This window comes from Cherax quadricarinatus, chromosome 85 (assembly GCF_038502225.1).
Source record: "Cherax quadricarinatus isolate ZL_2023a chromosome 85, ASM3850222v1, whole genome shotgun sequence".
NCBI classification, from domain to species: domain Eukaryota; kingdom Metazoa; phylum Arthropoda; class Malacostraca; order Decapoda; family Parastacidae; genus Cherax; species Cherax quadricarinatus.
Genome location: NC_091376.1, coordinates 18,764,568 through 18,782,546, shown reverse-complemented (window position 1 = coordinate 18,782,546; position 17,979 = coordinate 18,764,568). Strand labels below are relative to the sequence as shown.

General features: G+C 41.7%; 1 protein-coding gene across 1 annotated transcript in view; it reads left to right on the top strand.

Moving 5' to 3' along the window:
• LOC128703103 (uncharacterized) overlaps positions 1-17,979 on the top strand; it is a 209,150-nt gene that overhangs the window by 189,506 nt on the left and 1,665 nt on the right. The window contains exons 13-16 of the mRNA XM_070103530.1: positions 577-810; positions 1,043-1,207; positions 1,398-1,620; positions 17,782-17,979. The exon at positions 17,782-17,979 is cut by the window's right edge and continues 22 nt beyond it. Of these exons, the coding sequence (XP_069959631.1) occupies positions 577-810; positions 1,043-1,207; positions 1,398-1,620; positions 17,782-17,979 (820 nt within the window). The remainder of the gene's footprint in view (positions 1-576; positions 811-1,042; positions 1,208-1,397; positions 1,621-17,781) is intronic.

Genomic DNA, 17,979 nt, shown 5'->3' with positions numbered 1-17,979 from the left:
ACTACTACGCTAGTCGTTTACTAGTACAGGGAGTTGAAAATTTACCTAGGGTCCGGGGAAGCTGACAAGACAACTCGGGTTCAAATCCAGGTCAGTCGTAATATGTTCTTTGACTAAAAACAATCTGTAACTTCTTTGACAATAATTACCTCTTGATCATAAAACTCGAAGGTGCATGGACACAGTGTTCGCAGGGACAAAGGTGAACAAACTTTTATTGACAGGCTTTAAGTGTTTAGAGTAATAATGAACATAGCCAACATATTCTCGAAATGCACTGCATGCTAGTGGTTTTCTTTGTGACTAACAATATTTTATTCTCTGTAAACTACATTACCTGAATATTGCAGAAAAGAAATTAATTATTTGTATTTGTATTATTGGTAGACTTGTTGGTGACTGTTTTGTAGTTTAGAAATGTTACTAGAAACCCTGGAATTAATGAAGATGATATATCTGTTGGTGTCTCCCTCTACACAGGGTGTTTTGAGAATGGTTACGATAATTCTGCAATCGTATATGAAAGTGTTAGTTAAAGTCAGTGTACTGAGGCTCATTGAACTCGGTCTTCCACAGGTTGCATATCCCTTCCTGCACGAAGTTCCCTTCATTACACTATCAACTTCAGGGATGGAACCACGCCAGAGTGCCGTTCTCGGCAACGTTCTCAACCCAGCCTACGTCCCTAACTTCATGCAAGACTACCCAAAACCCATGAACCTCTGGAATCGCTTCTGCAATACGTTGGCACAAATTAGATTGGCGCTTTACTGGCGGAAATGGACCATTGTGCCAATGGTACAAAAAGAGGTGAGCAATATGGAATCACAGACAATAATCTAGGTTGGCACAGCAAATAATCGTCAGGAAAAGAGTAGAATTATCTATACAAAATTATTCTGTTTCATAAAAAGTGTAGTTATAATTTTACTACAATGTGAGGAAACTAATGTTACTTTGAGCAACAGAGAATCTTGATATTTTGATGCAATGCCAGACCCGCTCCCATGTACAAGTGTAAAGTATTGGTGGTATTCCTCAGATCTCAGCTCAGTTCCCGGAGCTGCCACTGTTGTTGGACCTGGAGAGGAACGTGAGTTTATCGCTGCTCAACAGTCACTTTTCTATCAGCACACCACTGCCTCTCCTGCCCTCACAGGTGGAGGTGGGCGCCATGCACTGTCGTCCTGCCAACCCTCTTCCTGAAGTGAGTTGTTCTGACTACCTGACCCATGTTTGTATCATCTTGTCGTGCCACCTTAAATTATATCACTGGTCTTGTCTATGAACAATCGTTCTGTCATCAGAGGCTTAGATCTGTAGTCTTACTTTACTGTCCTGCCTTTCCTTATGCAATTCTTTTATTAGAAGATAATAAAGCACGCTTTTTTTTACAGGAATTAGAATCGTGGATCACTGGATCGGGATCTTCTGGCGTAATTTACTTCAGTTTGGGATCTGTTGCTCGCAGTTCCTCAATGCCAGTCCAGTACCGCGACCTCTTCATCCAGGCTTTCCGCAGGCTGCCACAGCGAGTCATCTGGAAATACGAGGAAGAGCTGGAGGACGTCCCTGACAACGTGATGATCAGCAAGTGGCTTCCCCAGCAAGACATTCTTGGTGAGTCTTAGCTTCTATTAGTAGCCTTACGTATATTAGCTACATATTATCTATGTTTTTTTATTAGTTATGATAGTTTTTTTTATAGAAGTAGGAGAATTTTTTTTAGCTATTCTACTAGTAACTTTCACTCACAATATTCACCCTATAGATGTTCTCACAACCTTTATCCTATCTGACGTTCATTCTTACATCTTATGTTATCATACTTTATTAATATAGAGAAATATATTCATTGTAAGAAAACATTTGAAGTGTAAAAACTTTTATAGAAGATTGTAATAAGCGATCAGAAACTGTTCTGTGACGGTGTTGAAAACAACGAAGAAACAACCAACAAGGTTGGTGCATCACGAGTCTTAAGTTTGAAGTCGGACAGTTTGAATTAAAATAACGAATGCTGATAAAACACTGTTATAAATATTCTTAATTTATAATATATACTTCAGGCAGCTATTTTTTGCATAGAAATACATGAAATTTTGTTATAAATAATGAACAAGAATGAACCTAAACATTTTCAACTTTCATTATTATTCGGTGTACATTTTTATGATAAAGAAATCGTTATTAAAATTTTGATAATTAAATCATCAAACAGTCAAGGAAGGTCCTTGATGCTGGTGAGAGGCTCTTGATCTTAAATTACACCTGTGCTTCCTATGCTTTTCTTGTCGTGGGGGTTCGAAAGGAGATATGATGGCATAAGATAAACACACTTGTGGATGGTAACACTATATATTGTCAGACTGTGGTAAGGGAGGGCCCAGCCTCCCGTGTTGCTGCCTGGTAGGTCTAAGCGTGGACTGAGAGCGAGGTAGCGCATCCCACTCACTCATGCCGCATCCCGTGACGTCATACAGTCACTAGGCCTAGTAGGGATCGTCTATATAAAACACATGGATGGTACTATGATACTCAGATAAGCTATACAACACATGTAAGGGGGATCAGCAACTATGCTGACAGCTCGGTCATGTTGCATATGTCGTCTCGACATACACTACTATGCTATAGACTGAACAGGCAGGTGGTTCTGGGCTGACTCTATGCAATAACAAAGACATATGTAACTTAGAACTAATGGATGTATCATAGTGGATGTTAACATAATGAGTTTTAACGTAATGGGTGTTAACGTAATGAGTTTTAACGTAATGGGTGTTAACGTAATGAGTTTTAATGTAATGCATTACGACTTATAAGAACAAATCATTGTACAATATGGATGGAATTGATCGATCGATCAATTCCATCATATTGTACAATGATCTGACACACAGTTAACAATTTCATTCATCTCGGACATCTAATTATACAGGCTGTTTACATTTAAACCCAACTCTGCGAGGGTAAGATTTACATATGCAGAATGGTTATCATCTTTGGGTGGATCGAACTCGTCTGCGATGGCTAACACATGCCTTGACTGAGGGCGATCTAAATGAGTATCTACAAAAGATACAGCTACATTCACTAGTGACTGTGGAATTACTAACTCTTCTGCTAGGAGAATTCAACTCGGCTGTTCGATACAGCAATTCTGGGCTCATTACAAAGTCACTAATGGGTGCTGGTGGCTTCACAGTCAGAACAAGATCTTCCTGGAGCAGGAATCGAATCACACCAGACCACACGGGATCGTTTCTTCCTTACTGGAGGAATGAACAACCTCAGTGGAGTGGACGACTCTCCCCGGTTGAAAAAGTAATGCTATAACACGCAAAATGAGCAAGGGAGAATGGATCTACTATCTCTCACTGCAAGTACAGGGGAAAAGAAATGAACATGGTCAACAATACAGATATTCAGTCTGAGTCACACAGTGACACGAGGTATCAACTATAATGAAACTTCACTTACAAACGTTAACAACATGTGAAAGTTACTCGAGAAATAACTTTTTACAATGCAAGGATTACTGTCAACGAGGATGGCATCACCATCTGGAACACAAGGGACAACAACAACACTCGAGTACACTAGCCACAGAAACGTCTTTCTGCAACGGCTTGTGGCATCAGCAAGAGATGGCATAACTCGTTGCAAGTAAAGTTCTTCTCAAAGCATCCCCTGGGAAGGAACGAATACTTGACAAGTCGCCATCGCAAGGATAGTCGTCTCAGCACACAGGGTTGTCTGAGGTTCCTCTGAAACCCAAGGTAACTGTACACTATCCTGCATGCACGATATTGTGGCTGGATTCCAGACAGGAGTGACAGTATTACAAGTGCTTGACCGCTCGGCTACGTTAATAAGTAATTCACGGATCTATAGGAACTTAATCTGAACTTCACATTTCGCAGCACTTTAACAAATCTCAGATACAAGCTGTGAGAACAAACACATTGCTCAGGGGCTAGGTATTGTCTTCCAGTCCGTAAGGAAATATTGATATTGTGGACTGATTCATATTGATTTTGACTGGCATGGTACACTATGTGAGCATTCAAAAGTGATTGGGACATCTTCTCAGGGAACTTACTCAAGGACATAAAGGCAAGAAAATAAAGAGAATATATGACACAGTGAGCTTAAATGGGAAGAAATTACTTAACTATTCTGCATAAGTAAATAAAAATTGACAAGTCACACTGTAAGCAAGGAAAACTCACACTCACAAAAGAAAATACTCAACTGAATAAGCAACACTTTGAAAATCAAGATAAATTGCACTCTACTCAAATCAAATTTGCTCAAATTTACTTTAAATTGAATTAATGGCACAGTGAGTTGTCTTTACTCTCAATGCAATAAAGAAATTCAACAATAAAATGATAAATCAATCAAAAATGCTAAAATGGACTCAATAAAGCTTGTGCAAAATTAAAACAAACTGGGAAAGCAATTCTAAATAAAAAATATTAAGTGACACACAAGGAACAAAATATTATGCACAGAAAATGTAAAACTGAAATCACAGAATATTGCACTGAAATAAACTGTAGCAATATTGCAAATAACAATTTCTAATCAAAAAGTACTGCACAACACTACATAAAATTTCTGCAAGAAAAATTTTAATGGCAACACAATGTCTACACAAGAATTATTGTAAAATGAGTCAATGTTGCAATGATAAAAAAAAAATTCACACACAAGAAAATACAGTTTACAAAAACAAAAAAAAAAATATTATCAAGGAATGAACTGATTAAACACTTTAACTCTTAATTGCAGCTTAAGCAACACTTACTGAACAAGCAAAAGAATGATTTACTTTAAAAGAAGAACTTAAAAAAATGCACTAAGAGTGAATTTGTTCATTGAAATATAAAAATAATAGATGCAAAAACACAGAACAAAGAGGTTTGAACACTTACAGTGATGCAGAACACAACACATCAATATAAACACAATACTATAATGTTCTTGCAATGAAACTTGAGGTATGAAAATTTTGGAAAATAATTGTCTTGCTTCAACAAAATAATGACACTATTGTCTGTGGAGATAAGACAAATTAGACACTGGCTAAATGAAAAGAATTAACACAAGAATGTTCAACACACAGAGAAAAATTAAAATGGCAAATGAATGAAAACAAAAACAGTAAGAATACACAAATGCTGGGAGAAAAAAAATATAACAGACAACACTGAGTTGTGATGCAGAATATAAGGTAATAAACTACTGAATTACTTCACTGCAATACTGTGAACACAAGATAATTGTGAAGTGTAAACACAAGTTTTATACTGCTTATATATTGCACACAACAAGGAAAAACACTAAAGTACTTACTTCAAGAATATATATAAAAAAAGAAGCACAACACAACAGACATAAAACAAAGCACGAAAATTAACACTGAAGAAAGAAGAGAAAAAAAATATTGCAAACAGTATATAATGAACACTGAGTCTAATCAAGAGTTACTGAATGTCACTAAGAAATCAGTCAAGAAAATTGTCTCAACACTCGTAAATGTCTCTATGAAAAATATTATTCATTAACACTGTAGCGACGTGGTGTAAAATGAGGTGGATGGTGGAGGATGATAGTGGAGTCTCGTGGTTGGCTGTGTTCGCTCCACACGTGATCAAAGAATTTGTGCTTAAATCGACGATGAACTCACACAGGAGGCTTTTACGATGGCACAAGCTGACGAAAGAATGCACCTGGCTCTTGATACCCTATATGGTCCTTAAAATATGGTGCTAGAACCCATAAACAGGGTACAAAGACAGTGGTAGTGGGTGAGGTGGGTAGCTGAGGCAGCGCGGTGGTGAGACACCGTGTGGTGACTGGGCCTATGGGATGAATGGTGTAAGCCACACTGGGGACACCCGCACTAGGCACGAAAATATTCTAAGCCAGGCTGGTTTAAAAACAAACCCACAAAATACCACAACACCACAGAGATGATAAAACACCCAGAATGGCTTGGAACTTGAAGCACAGAGCTGTGAAGAAAACTGTACCCATGTGGCTTGCTTGAGTACTGGGTTAGTCACCTGGGTTAGTTGCTGGCTGGCTTAGCTTAACCCTTCACACAGACTTGCTTGATAACTTGTAACGATGAGCACAGCAGGGGTGGAAAGCTGGCTTGGCAGGCAAGGCTGGATGGTGTAAGACTGGCTGGACAGGGCTTGGGCTGACTCCCCCACCACAGACTGGTTTAAGTGGCTTGGCTTACTTTGCAAACCCGGGTCAACCCCTCAGAGGTAATGCAAATAGCAAAATAAACACTAATACACGGAGACTGACCAGTGAATAATGCAGAGGGCTGGTAAAAGCTTGCTTGGCTAAGTTGGCCTACTGACCACACAAAATGTCCATTGTCGGCTGCGAGAATTTATCTAAGTGCATCAGCGTAATTATCAATTTTACGCCCATACTGCTGTCACCAATTTGTCGTGGGGGTTCGAAAGGAGATATGATGGTTGAAGATAAACACACTTGTGGATGGTATCACTATATATTCTCAGACTGTGGTAAGGGAGGGCCCAGCCTGCCGTGTTGCTGCCTGGTAGGTCTAAGCATGGACTGAGAGCGAGGCAGCGCATCCCACTCACTCATGCCGCATCCCGTGAGGTCATACAGTCACTAGGCCTAGTAGGGATCGTCTATATAAAACACATGGATGGTACTATGATACTCAGATAAGCTATACAACACATGTAAGGGGGATCAGCAACTTTGCTGACATTCTTTCCCAGTGATTCTGTAAAATCCCTACATGTTTAGCACTTTCCTTATCAATAAAAATTAAAAATAATAATGATATGAATAATTGTAAAAATGACTATAATGATAATAGCAATAATATTAACAAAAATGACAATAATGATAATAGTGGTGGTGATGGAAGATAATGATGGAGGTGTAACTCAAATATCACACATAGTTATGGGAAGGAGCTGGTGATAGTGTTGGTGATGATGGTGGTAATGGTGCTTGGTGATGGTGCGTGGTGCTGGTGCTGACAGCAGTGACCGACAAACACTAGACACTCTCTTTTTCACCTCCTTAAATGTCTAATTCGTTTCAGCCACACCCACCTGGTGGAGGTGTCATTCTCACCATGACCACTGAGTGTTATGATCAAAATATCGGGTAACCCTCGACTACTCACATGGTGCTGATGACCTAAATCCTAATTAGATTTACCAACCCATCAAGCCCCAAGCTAATGCGTTCTCATCAATTTTATGACTATATTCGACCTCTGTTGGTAATCGTTTGACTTTTCGTCTGAGAGTGTGAATTAATTATTGTCGGCTTCAACCTGATGTTACACAAAACTCCTGGAGGCTGCAGAGGTAATTGTTTACCTCCACCCCCCATCCTCCTACCCAAACTATTAAGTGGGAGATACACCTACAATTTAAGTAATCAATATAATTACCTCACACCTTTCAGAGCCGTCGATAATTACCATATACTCCAAAATATGCTGTGAGGTCGTCTGCCGTTTCACTTCGGTATGGTTATCACCTTGAGGGTGTGAATTAATTTCTGGTACCTATTATGCTAATATATCACAGCTGACACCCTCCTCATGCACACCTACACACACACAGGAGCTCGGACTCGACCCCCGCAACCTCAACTAGGTGAGTACACACACACACACACACACACACACACACACACACACACACACACACACACACACACACACACACACACACACACACATGCACACACACACACATACACACCTGTACACACACACACACACACACACACACACACACATATAACGAGTTTGTTTGGTATTCTGGTAGCGGGGAGTAAATGATACGTCTTCGGAGGCTTCTTAGTTTATTTGTAAATGTCGTGGTGGGTACACAGGCTTGTGTGTTGTGCCCATGGCCCAGGCAGCGCCATCCCACGAGAGAGAGCTACTAGTAGGCCTTGTGTCTGCTGCCCGCATCACATTGACGTCCCCACGATGCTGCCTGACTTCATGACGTCACGATGTCTGCTGACATCACCTCACGATGTCTGCCTGACGTCACCTCGAGATGTCTGCTGACATCACAGTGCTGCTGACGTCATCACGCCTGACATCACATGATGTCACCATCGAGAGTTCAGTAATTATTAAAATATTGTTGAGAAGACTGAGAGAAGATATATGTCGTGTTAATTAATTCCTCTCAGTCAGTGTTCTCACATTTTAGTATATGTCTTAGTGTCAGTTTTGTGCTCAGAAAAGCATCCTTTGCTAGTTTAAGCCATGTTGTACCGCATGTACCACGGGTGTGTAGTTTCCGTGTGTCCAGTGAGGTCTGAGCCAGACCTGAGTAGCACCACTGTGCTAAGTCACCCGTGTGACCAGTACGTTTGACAGCTGATGTCTAGTCAGCCCCCGAGTGACCGAGCCCTCTTGTACAGAAAGCTTTTATGCTCGTCGCTCGTGATGTTCTGCAGAACCGTACCTGCTACGATTCCCATCGAGATTTGTTTCACTTCACCTCCAGACCATCAGAATGCAGCTATATGTAGAGAAACAAGTCTAGGGACGCTTAGATTAACCTCTGCTATAACTCCAACTGCCCTGAGAATGACACTCGCCAAGCCGCAGTTAGCCACCGTCGGCAGGCGCTGTGTCAGCCTCGTGTCACAAGCTTCAGTGAGCAGCCTGCACAAAGAAGATGTCACTTTAATTGCTAGCTCTCTCACTGCAGTCTGGTGTATGATGTTACAACTCCCAGATGTTTCGCCCAGTCATCTCTGCCACGACTCGCTCCACAACTCGCTCCATGCTCGCCTGCAGTGACAGCCCAGCGACAGTACCAGTCGAGAAATGTCCTCTTGAGTCGCTTGCCAGAAGTCCTGCCCAGTTGCTGAGTTTTGTCGACGCCTCACTCGAGGGCACCAGCATGTCGTGCCCCAGGTTGAGTGAAAACCTGCAGCGACTCCTACGATGACTGTTTCACCGTTCCAGAGGAGACCGTACCCTGTTACGTCACAGCTCAGCCGCAGCGATGTCTCCTGTGTTGCAGTATCTGTCCAGACGCAGGAAGGAGTGCAGTGATGCCCATCGACGCTCACTGCCTTTGACCACGATGTTTAGCACACCCCACATGTTTTTTTTCTTCCCTCCCTGTAGGAAGTTTTTTTTCCATGTCCATATGTATATATAGACTGTCTAGGCTAGATATTTTCAGCACACTATTTACATCCCCTTTATTTATTCCTGTCTTCCATTTATACACCTCAATCATATCCCCCCTAATTCTACGTCTTTCTAGAGAGTGCAGATTCAGGGCCCTTAGTCTATCCTCATAGGGAAGGTTTCTGATACATGGGAACAACTTTGTCATCCTCCTTTGTACATTTTCCAGAGAATTTATATCCATCCTGTAATACGGTGACCAAAACTGTGCAGCATAATCTAAATGAGGCCTAACCAAGGATGTATAGAGTTGAAGAACAACCTGAGGACTCCTATTATTTATGCTTCTTGATATGAAGCCAAGGATTCTATTAGCTTTATTGCGAACACTTATGCACTGTTGTCTTGGTTTCAGATTACTGCTAACCAGAACTCCTAAATCTTTTACGCAATCCGTAATATTAAGATCTACGTTATTTAGTTTATATGTGGCATGGTTATTGTCCTGTCCAACATTTAGAACTTTGCATTTGTCTATATTAAACTGCATCTGCCACTTCTCCGACCACTGCAACAGTCTATTCAAATCTTCCTGGAGTGCTCGAATGTCCTCGTCAGAATGAATTCGACGGCCTATTTTGGTGTCATCGGCAAACTTGCCGATGTCGCTCTTTATGCCCTCATCTATGTCGTTTATGTAGATTGTGAACAGCAGGGGGCCCAACACTGACCCCTGTGGAACACCGCTCGTAATGCTTCCCCACTCTGATTTCTCCCCATTTATGGAAACTCTCTGCTGCCTATTTGTCAACCATGCCTCTATCCAGGAAAAAATTTCTCCTCCTATTCCATGTGCTTTAATTTTCCTCAATAGTCTCTGATGTGGGACCCTGTCAAAAGCCTTACTGAAGTCCATATACACAATATCATATTCATTACCATGATCTATGATATTGCAGATCTATAGCCGAATGCCCAGTCTGTGGTGCCGATGATCACTTTAATACGTCTTGCAGTCGACCTCCCTCTTGCCTTAATTGACATGAGGCTCACCCTTCGTATTCTCGCCGTTGCCAGGTCTACTTGAATGAGCGGGAAATTCGTTGCTTCAAAGAGGCAGAAGGTCTCCCTTATGCTATGGCTGTTTCTCATCTCCGCCTCCAAGGGAGACTACCCAGTGTTTCTTATTTTCGTGTTTCAAAACGTCCTCCCACTTCTGGGGTCCCATCTTCTGCAGCCTCCTCTGTGGTTACCAGTCCCATAGTCACTTCTGTATCTAATTCTTTTGTTGTCCTGGGCTCAGACGTCCCTACTTCAACACCTCAGTCTGTTCTCACTTCTTCGAGTTCTCCTTCACAAACCCCGGTATCGACAAGACCTCGTATGACACTTCCTCCCAATCGTCCCTCTACTTCTCAGAAGTCCAAAAATCTCCTTTAACCCCTCCTTCCCTTCATCCACCTCCACACTTTACCTTCCCGGTCTTTGTACCTGGGTCTTTCCCTTTCGCTGACTCTGTTACAAGTGTGGAGATTCATCCTCCACCTCGTACTGTGCCTTCCTCTCATGTTCCCTCCCAAGTTTCTGCCTCTTCTGTCCCCTCCCACACTTCTCCAGTTCCCTCCACCCTTTCGCCCCGCCTACCTTGATACAGTCCATTACAGTTCCGATCTTTACTCAAACTCCTCCTCCTTGCATCTCCAATATTGTTTCCTATATGATGTCTCTGAACTTCGAAACACTTGAAGCAATCTCTGAATATATTGCAGAGACCAAACCATCAATGGACACTGATCCACCTTCTGTTCCTTCGCTTTCCTCTTCTCCATCTGCGCAACTCCTTCACAGTACACCATTCCTTCGCTGCTTGAACGTTTTCCACTGCCACCGCATGTGGACTTTTCTAACCCCTCTAGTCCGTAAGTACCATTACCTGCGGATTTCTAGTATCTTTATTGTTGCCAATCATGGCCTATTTACAGTGGAATATACGCGGCCTCGGGGTAATCGGGGTGAGCTTCAGACGTTGCTCTCCCAATTTTCCCCTGTTGGTGTTCGCTTACAAGAACCAGAATTACACTCTGGTGTTGTCTATCCCATCTCAGGCTATAATTTATTGTATTCTTCGGATCCTTTTCCTGATGGGACCTTTAACGAAAGTGCCCTTCTTCTAAGCACTGATATTCCGTACCATCAGCTATTTGTTCGTACTTCACTGCATTACACAGCAGCCCGTATCCACTTGCATAGGTGGTATATGCTCTGTTCTTTATATCTCTCTCCTTATCGAGCATTATCTATTCGGGATATTGCCTTTCTTGTTTCGTCGTTACCACCACCACTTCTGTTACATGGCGATTTTAATGCCCATCATTTTCTATGGGGGTCTAACTGTGATTCCCGTGGCATTCAGCTAGAGGCTTTTCTTGCTTCCCGCCCCCTCCATGTTTTAAATACAGGTACTCACACCCATTTTCATCCTCGTACTCATACTCTCTCTTGCATCGATCTCTCAGTCTGCTCTTCCTCTGCTGCACTAGATTCACCTGGTCTGTTCTCCCGGATTTACATGACAGCGATCATTTTCCAATCATTCTTACTTCCCATTCATATTCACCACCTCTTCGTAACCCACACTGGCAATTTGATCAGGCAACTTGGGACCTTTACTCACAACTAACTGTTTTTTATTGAGGTTCCTTCTTCGTCCTCCATTGATGAGCTTTTACACCTCTTCTCGTCCTCAGTTTTAACAGCAGCTTCTCATTCTATACCCCAAACCTCGGGCAGGCATTCTCAGAAATGCGTGCCTTGGTGGTCTCCTGCTTGTGCTCGTGCAGTATGTGTGAAACGTGCTGCGTGAGGCATGTACCGGTATAATAGAACCACTGAGAGACTTCTTGATTTTAAGCAGAAGCGTGCGATCGCTCGCCGTGTCATCCGTGGCGCTAAACGCACTTGCTGGCGAGATTATGTCTCCACCATCACCTCTGCTTCCTCTATGACTGCAGTCTGGAAAAAAATATGGAAACTGAGTGGTACATATTCTCTTGACCTGTCTCCTGTTCTGCGGGTTGCCGGTGTTGATATAGAAAACCCTCTAGATGTTGCCATTGAAAATGGCAGTCATCTGGTCCGTATTTCTCAGGGGCTCCATCTCTGCCCCTCGTTTCTTTCTTCAAAGTCTGCCTGAGAATTAGCACAATTGGACTTTTCTTCTCTCAGAGAAGAACAGTTTAATGTGCCTTTTACACTTCAGGAACTGGAGGCAACACTCTCAGCTTGCCAATCATCGGCAGCTGGGCCCGACGATATTCACATTTGTATGTTACAACACACAAATATGTTTTACGCCTTTTCAATCTTATTTGGTCAAAAGGAGTTCTTCCACAGCTGTGGAAATCTGCCATTGTTCTTCCTTTCCGCAAACCGGGTACTACGGGACATGAAGCCTTCCACTATCGTCCCATTGCTCTTACAAGTGCAGTTTGCAAAGTGATGGAACGTCTGGTAAATAGACGTTTAATGTGGTATTTAGAGACACAACAGTATCTCCACTCGTCAATATGGCTTTTGTAAGGGACGTTCTACCATAGACCCCTTATTATGCTTGGATACATATGTTCGTAATGCCTTTGCGAATAACCACTCAGTTATTGCCATATTTTTTGACCTTGAGAAGGCATATGACACAACTTGGAGGTATAATATTTTTGGCCGAAGCCCACTCCTTAGGCCTTGTAGGCAATTTACCATCTTTCCTTAAGAACTTTTTAACTGACAGACATTTCCGTGTTCGTGTTCGATTCAATAATGTGCTCTCCCCGGACTTTGTCCAAGCTGAAGGTGTCCCTCAGGGATGTGTTCTGAGCACAACACTTTTTCTCCTTGCTATAAATGATTTGGCCTCTGTTCTTCCATCCAATATTTGGTCATCACTCTATGTATATGACTTCACTATTGCTTTTGCAGACGCTGACTGTCACCTCACCGTGTTTCCAATTGGGCCACCACACATAGGTTTAAATTTTCCAGTACCAAAACTCACCAAATTACTTTCACTAGACACTCTGTCATCTCCGATCATCCTTTGTACCTCTATGGCTCCCGTTTCCTTGAACGTGATACAGTCAGGTTTATAGGCCTTCTCTTTGACCGTAGGTTATCCTGGAAACCCCACATTACCTCTCTGAAGGCAACTTGTCACAGCCGGCTGAACCTTCTTAAAACCCTTGCTCATCTGTCATGGGAAACTGATCGTCGAACTCTCCTTCGCCTACATTCAGCCCTCTTTTTATCAAAACTCGTTTATGGTGACCAAATCTATTCAGCGGCCTCTCCTGCTACTCTCTCTAGCCTTAACCCCATCCATCACCAAGGATTACGTTTATGCCTTGGTGCTTTTTGCTCTTCCCCTGTTGAGAGCCTCTATGCAGAAGCGAATGTTCCATCCTTGTTTGATCGCCGTGATGCCCATTGCCTTCGCTACTATGTGCGCTCTCACGATCTCCGCAATCCTTCCATTTATAGAATGGTCACTGATATTAGTAGACATTCTTTATTTGTTTCCCACCCCTGTTTCCTCCGTCCCTTCTCTCTTCGCCTACATTCGCTCTTGTCTTCCCTTCAGTTACCGCCTTTATATGTTCAAGTAGCATCTCACTTTTCCCTACCTCCCTGGGAAGTTCCAGCTGTTCGGGTCTGTTCTTTCTCACTCCCTTGCTCGAAAGCCCAACTGCTTACGGTGACTTCCCGCTCTCTTTTTCTTGACCACTTCCACTCTCATTCTCATGCCATCGCCGTGTACACAGATGGCTCTAAATCTTCTGATGGCATCGGATTCGCAGCAGTGTTTCCGGACAGCATCGTGCGAGGGCATTTACAATCTTCGGCTAACATTTTTACTGCTAAATAGTATGCCATTCTTACAACACTTATTCGTATCGCATCTATGCCTGTGTTATTATTTGTGGTTGTCTCAGACTCCCTTAGTGATCTACAGGCTATAGGGAAATTTGATACACCTCACCCCCTAGTTCTCCGTATCAAACTTTGGCTACGCCGTATCTCTACCAAGCATAAAGATATTGTTTTTTGTTGGGTCCCTGGTCATGTTGACATACAGGTCAATGACCAGGCAGACACTGCTGCACGGTCAGCAGTACATGACCTACCAATTTCATATAGAGGTGTTCCATTTCCGGACTATTTTGCTGTAATAGCTACCCATTTTCACACCCGTTGGCAACAACGTTGATCTGCTCTGCTCACTAACAAACTTTGTTCTATTAAACCGAGTATAGGTTACTGGCCTTCTTCTTGTCACCAGTGTCGAGGTTGGGAGACTACTATCTCCCGCCTTCGCATTGGCCATACTCGTCTTACTCATGGATATCACATGGAGAGGCACCCTGCTCCTCTCTGTGAGAATTGTCAGGTTCCATTATCGGTTAGCCACATTCTATTAGACTGCCCACTTTATGAACGAGCACGCAGAATATACCTCCAACGTCGTCTTCACTCCGCTGCTCTCTCTTTACCTTCCCTTCTCGCTGATGGACCCACCTTTCATCCAGACTCTCTCATTGACTTTTTGACAACAACTGACTTATTCCACAAACTCTGATACATTCAGCCCTTTGTACCTCAATCTCTTGCTACCCTGTACCTCCGCACTATCCCCTACCCCGCTGGTTTCTGTAACCTACTGATCATCCCTCCCCCTTCTGCTGCCCGATACCCCGCTTCCTTCTCTGCCCTGCAGGGTTGTATAGCCCTTGTGGCTTAGCGCTTCTTTTTTATTATAATAATAATGTACCCAAAGCTATATATTTCATTGAAGCGCAAAAACCTACCCCTGAAGTTACTCATTTAAATTTTTGTCCCTAATTTGTATGGACAGGGAGGGGGAGGGGTTCAACCATCATCGTCACGAGCAGATAAGAAAAGTGAGACAGAAATTGTGCTGTTTCCCAGAAATTAGGTAGAAGCCTCTCTCCTTTCACAAAGAGTTTGTCTCGAACACACAATGTGTTATATTTAACACATGTCTTACATTTAACATACTTGTCTAGGGACCTATATTAAATATAAAAAAAATATGCTACTCTAGGTTCACACTTCTAACTCCACAAAACAGAGATAATAAACAGGTGGGAAATATCCTTACTATACCAGGATTTCATTACTTGGACAGAAAAGAAAAACTAACATATAGAGAAATATAATACTATATTAACAGTAACCTATGAATACACAACACATTGATGTAGTGCAGGTAATAAGAAAGAGATGATTGCTAATGTTATGAATGAAAAGAAGTTGGATGTCCTGGCCCTAAGCGAAACAAAGCTGAAGGGGGTAGGGGAGTTTCAGTGAGGAGAAATAAATGTGATTAAGTCAGGAGTATTTGAGAAAGTTAGAGGTAAGGAAGGGGTAGCAACACTGTTGAAAGATCAATTATGGATGGAGAAGAGGGAATATAAATGAGTAAATTCAAGGTTTTTGTGGATTAAAATAAGTGTCGGATGCAAAAAGTGGATCATAATAAGTGTGTATGTATCTAGAAAAGAGAGGAGTGTAGAGAGAGTGAGTTTATGTAGGAACTTTTGAGCCAAGTGAGAGAGTAATTGTGGTAGGAGACCTAAATGCTAAAGTAAAAGAAACTTTAGAGAGGTAGGTAAGTTTAAGGTGCCAGGTGCAAATGATAATGAGGCCCTTTGGTTGAACTTTTTATAGAAAAGGGTTTGGCAATAATAATAATAATAATAATAATATAAATAATAATAATAATAATATAAATAATAATAATAATAATATAAATAATAATAATAATAATATAAATAATAATAATAATAATATAATAATGTCTTTATTTATTACAAGTACATGTAAAAGGTATACAGGTCTAGCTGACATCAGTAACATACAAGTATACAGAAAGCACCTTGTTATGCAGAGCATTTCGGGCAAATTAGGTCAGTTTTGTCCCAGGATGAGACCCACACCAGTCGACTAACACCCAGGATGAGACCCACACCAGTCGACTAACACCCAGGATGAGACCCACACCAGTCGACTAACACCCAGGATGCGACCCACACCAGTCGACTAACACCCAGGATGCGACCCACACCAGTCGACTAACACCCAGGATGAGACCCACACCAGTCGACTAACACCCAGGATGAGACCCACACCAGTCGACTAACATCCAGGCGCCCATTTTACTGAAGGGTGAACATAGACAACTGGTGTAAGGAAACATTTTCGATGATTCCACCCCTTAGCCGGGAATTGACTCTGGACCCTCGCCGTGTGAAGCGAAAGCTTTTGCCACCAAGTAATGTATATTTTAAGAAAAAGTGTATAAGTATAAAAGATATGACGTAGGACTTAATGACAGTAATTCTTTAGACTACATATTGGTAGATAAAAGACTGTTGAGTAGACTTCAGGATGTTCATGTTTATAGAGGGGCCTCAAATATATCAGTTAACTTTTTAGTTGTAGCTACAGTGAAAGTAAAAGGTAGATGGGATACAAGTAGAAGTGATGCAAGGAGGGAGGAGTATATGGAGAGAAAAAGAGAGGTTAAGAGAGTGGTGGAGCAATGTAAAAAGAGAGCAAATGAGAGAGTGGGTGAGTTGTTATCAGCAAATTTTGTTGAAAATAAGGAAAAGTTTTGGAGTGAGATTATTAAGTTAAGGAAAGTTAAGGAACGAATAGGTTTGACAATTAAAAATAGGAGAGGAGAGTTATTATATTGAGTGTTAGAGGTATCGGGAAGATGGAGGGAATATTTTATGGAGTTATTAAATGTTGATGAAGATAGGGAAGCTGTGATTTCGTGTATAGGGCAAGGAAGAATAACATCTTGTAGTAGTGAGGAAGAGCCAGTTGTGAGTGTGGGGGAAGTTCGTGAGGCAGTAGGTAGATTGAAAGGGAGTAAGGCAGTTAAAAGTTGATGGGGATATAGTTTTGTAGTGGTTGGTGCTTTTATTTAATATGTGAATGGAAGAGGGTAAGATATTTATAATGGGGTTATTGAAAATATAGGATTTATAGGTATTTATAAAAGAATTTTATGAAAATATAGGATTGATTGGTATCTCTACAGGGATTTCTCGAAAATGTTGGAATTTATGTTTCTGTGAAGATTTATTTTAACTTTATCAAATATAAGAGGTATTTTGCATAGATTGTACAACAAACAGCAATGGAAATTGTTCATCAATTTCCACTGTATGTGAAAAACTCGAGGAAAGAAATTTGATCCAAGGAAATTGAGCTAGCCATAGCCAGATATCCTGTTTTTTGGTACTATGAGCTGGACCTCAAGAGCTAGCCATAGCAAAGCTATGGTGAGTTAAACCTTCCTACTGTGCTTGCCTCTGTAAGTCTATTACTGAATATTTAGAACCTAGTTTTAGCTGTCTCCTAACCTCCGTCTGCTCTAGCCTCATCCTGATTTGCTTCCAGTTTCCTTATTACTTAAAACATAATAATCAATATTGATGAACTTAAAGCCATTCAGTTTTAATTTACAATGTACCATGCCTCTTGTTGCTTTCACTACCACTGTTCCACAGCTCACAACAACGTGAAGGTGTTCATCACACATGGTGGTCTCCTCAGTATGCAAGAAGCCATCTACCACGTCACGCCACTCCTCGCTCTACCTATCTACGGTGACCAGCCCAAGAACGGTATTTTTATTAAGAAATCTGGATTAGGAGACTTTTTGATATGGGAAGAACTTACTGCCGACATGATCATTGACTCTCTCA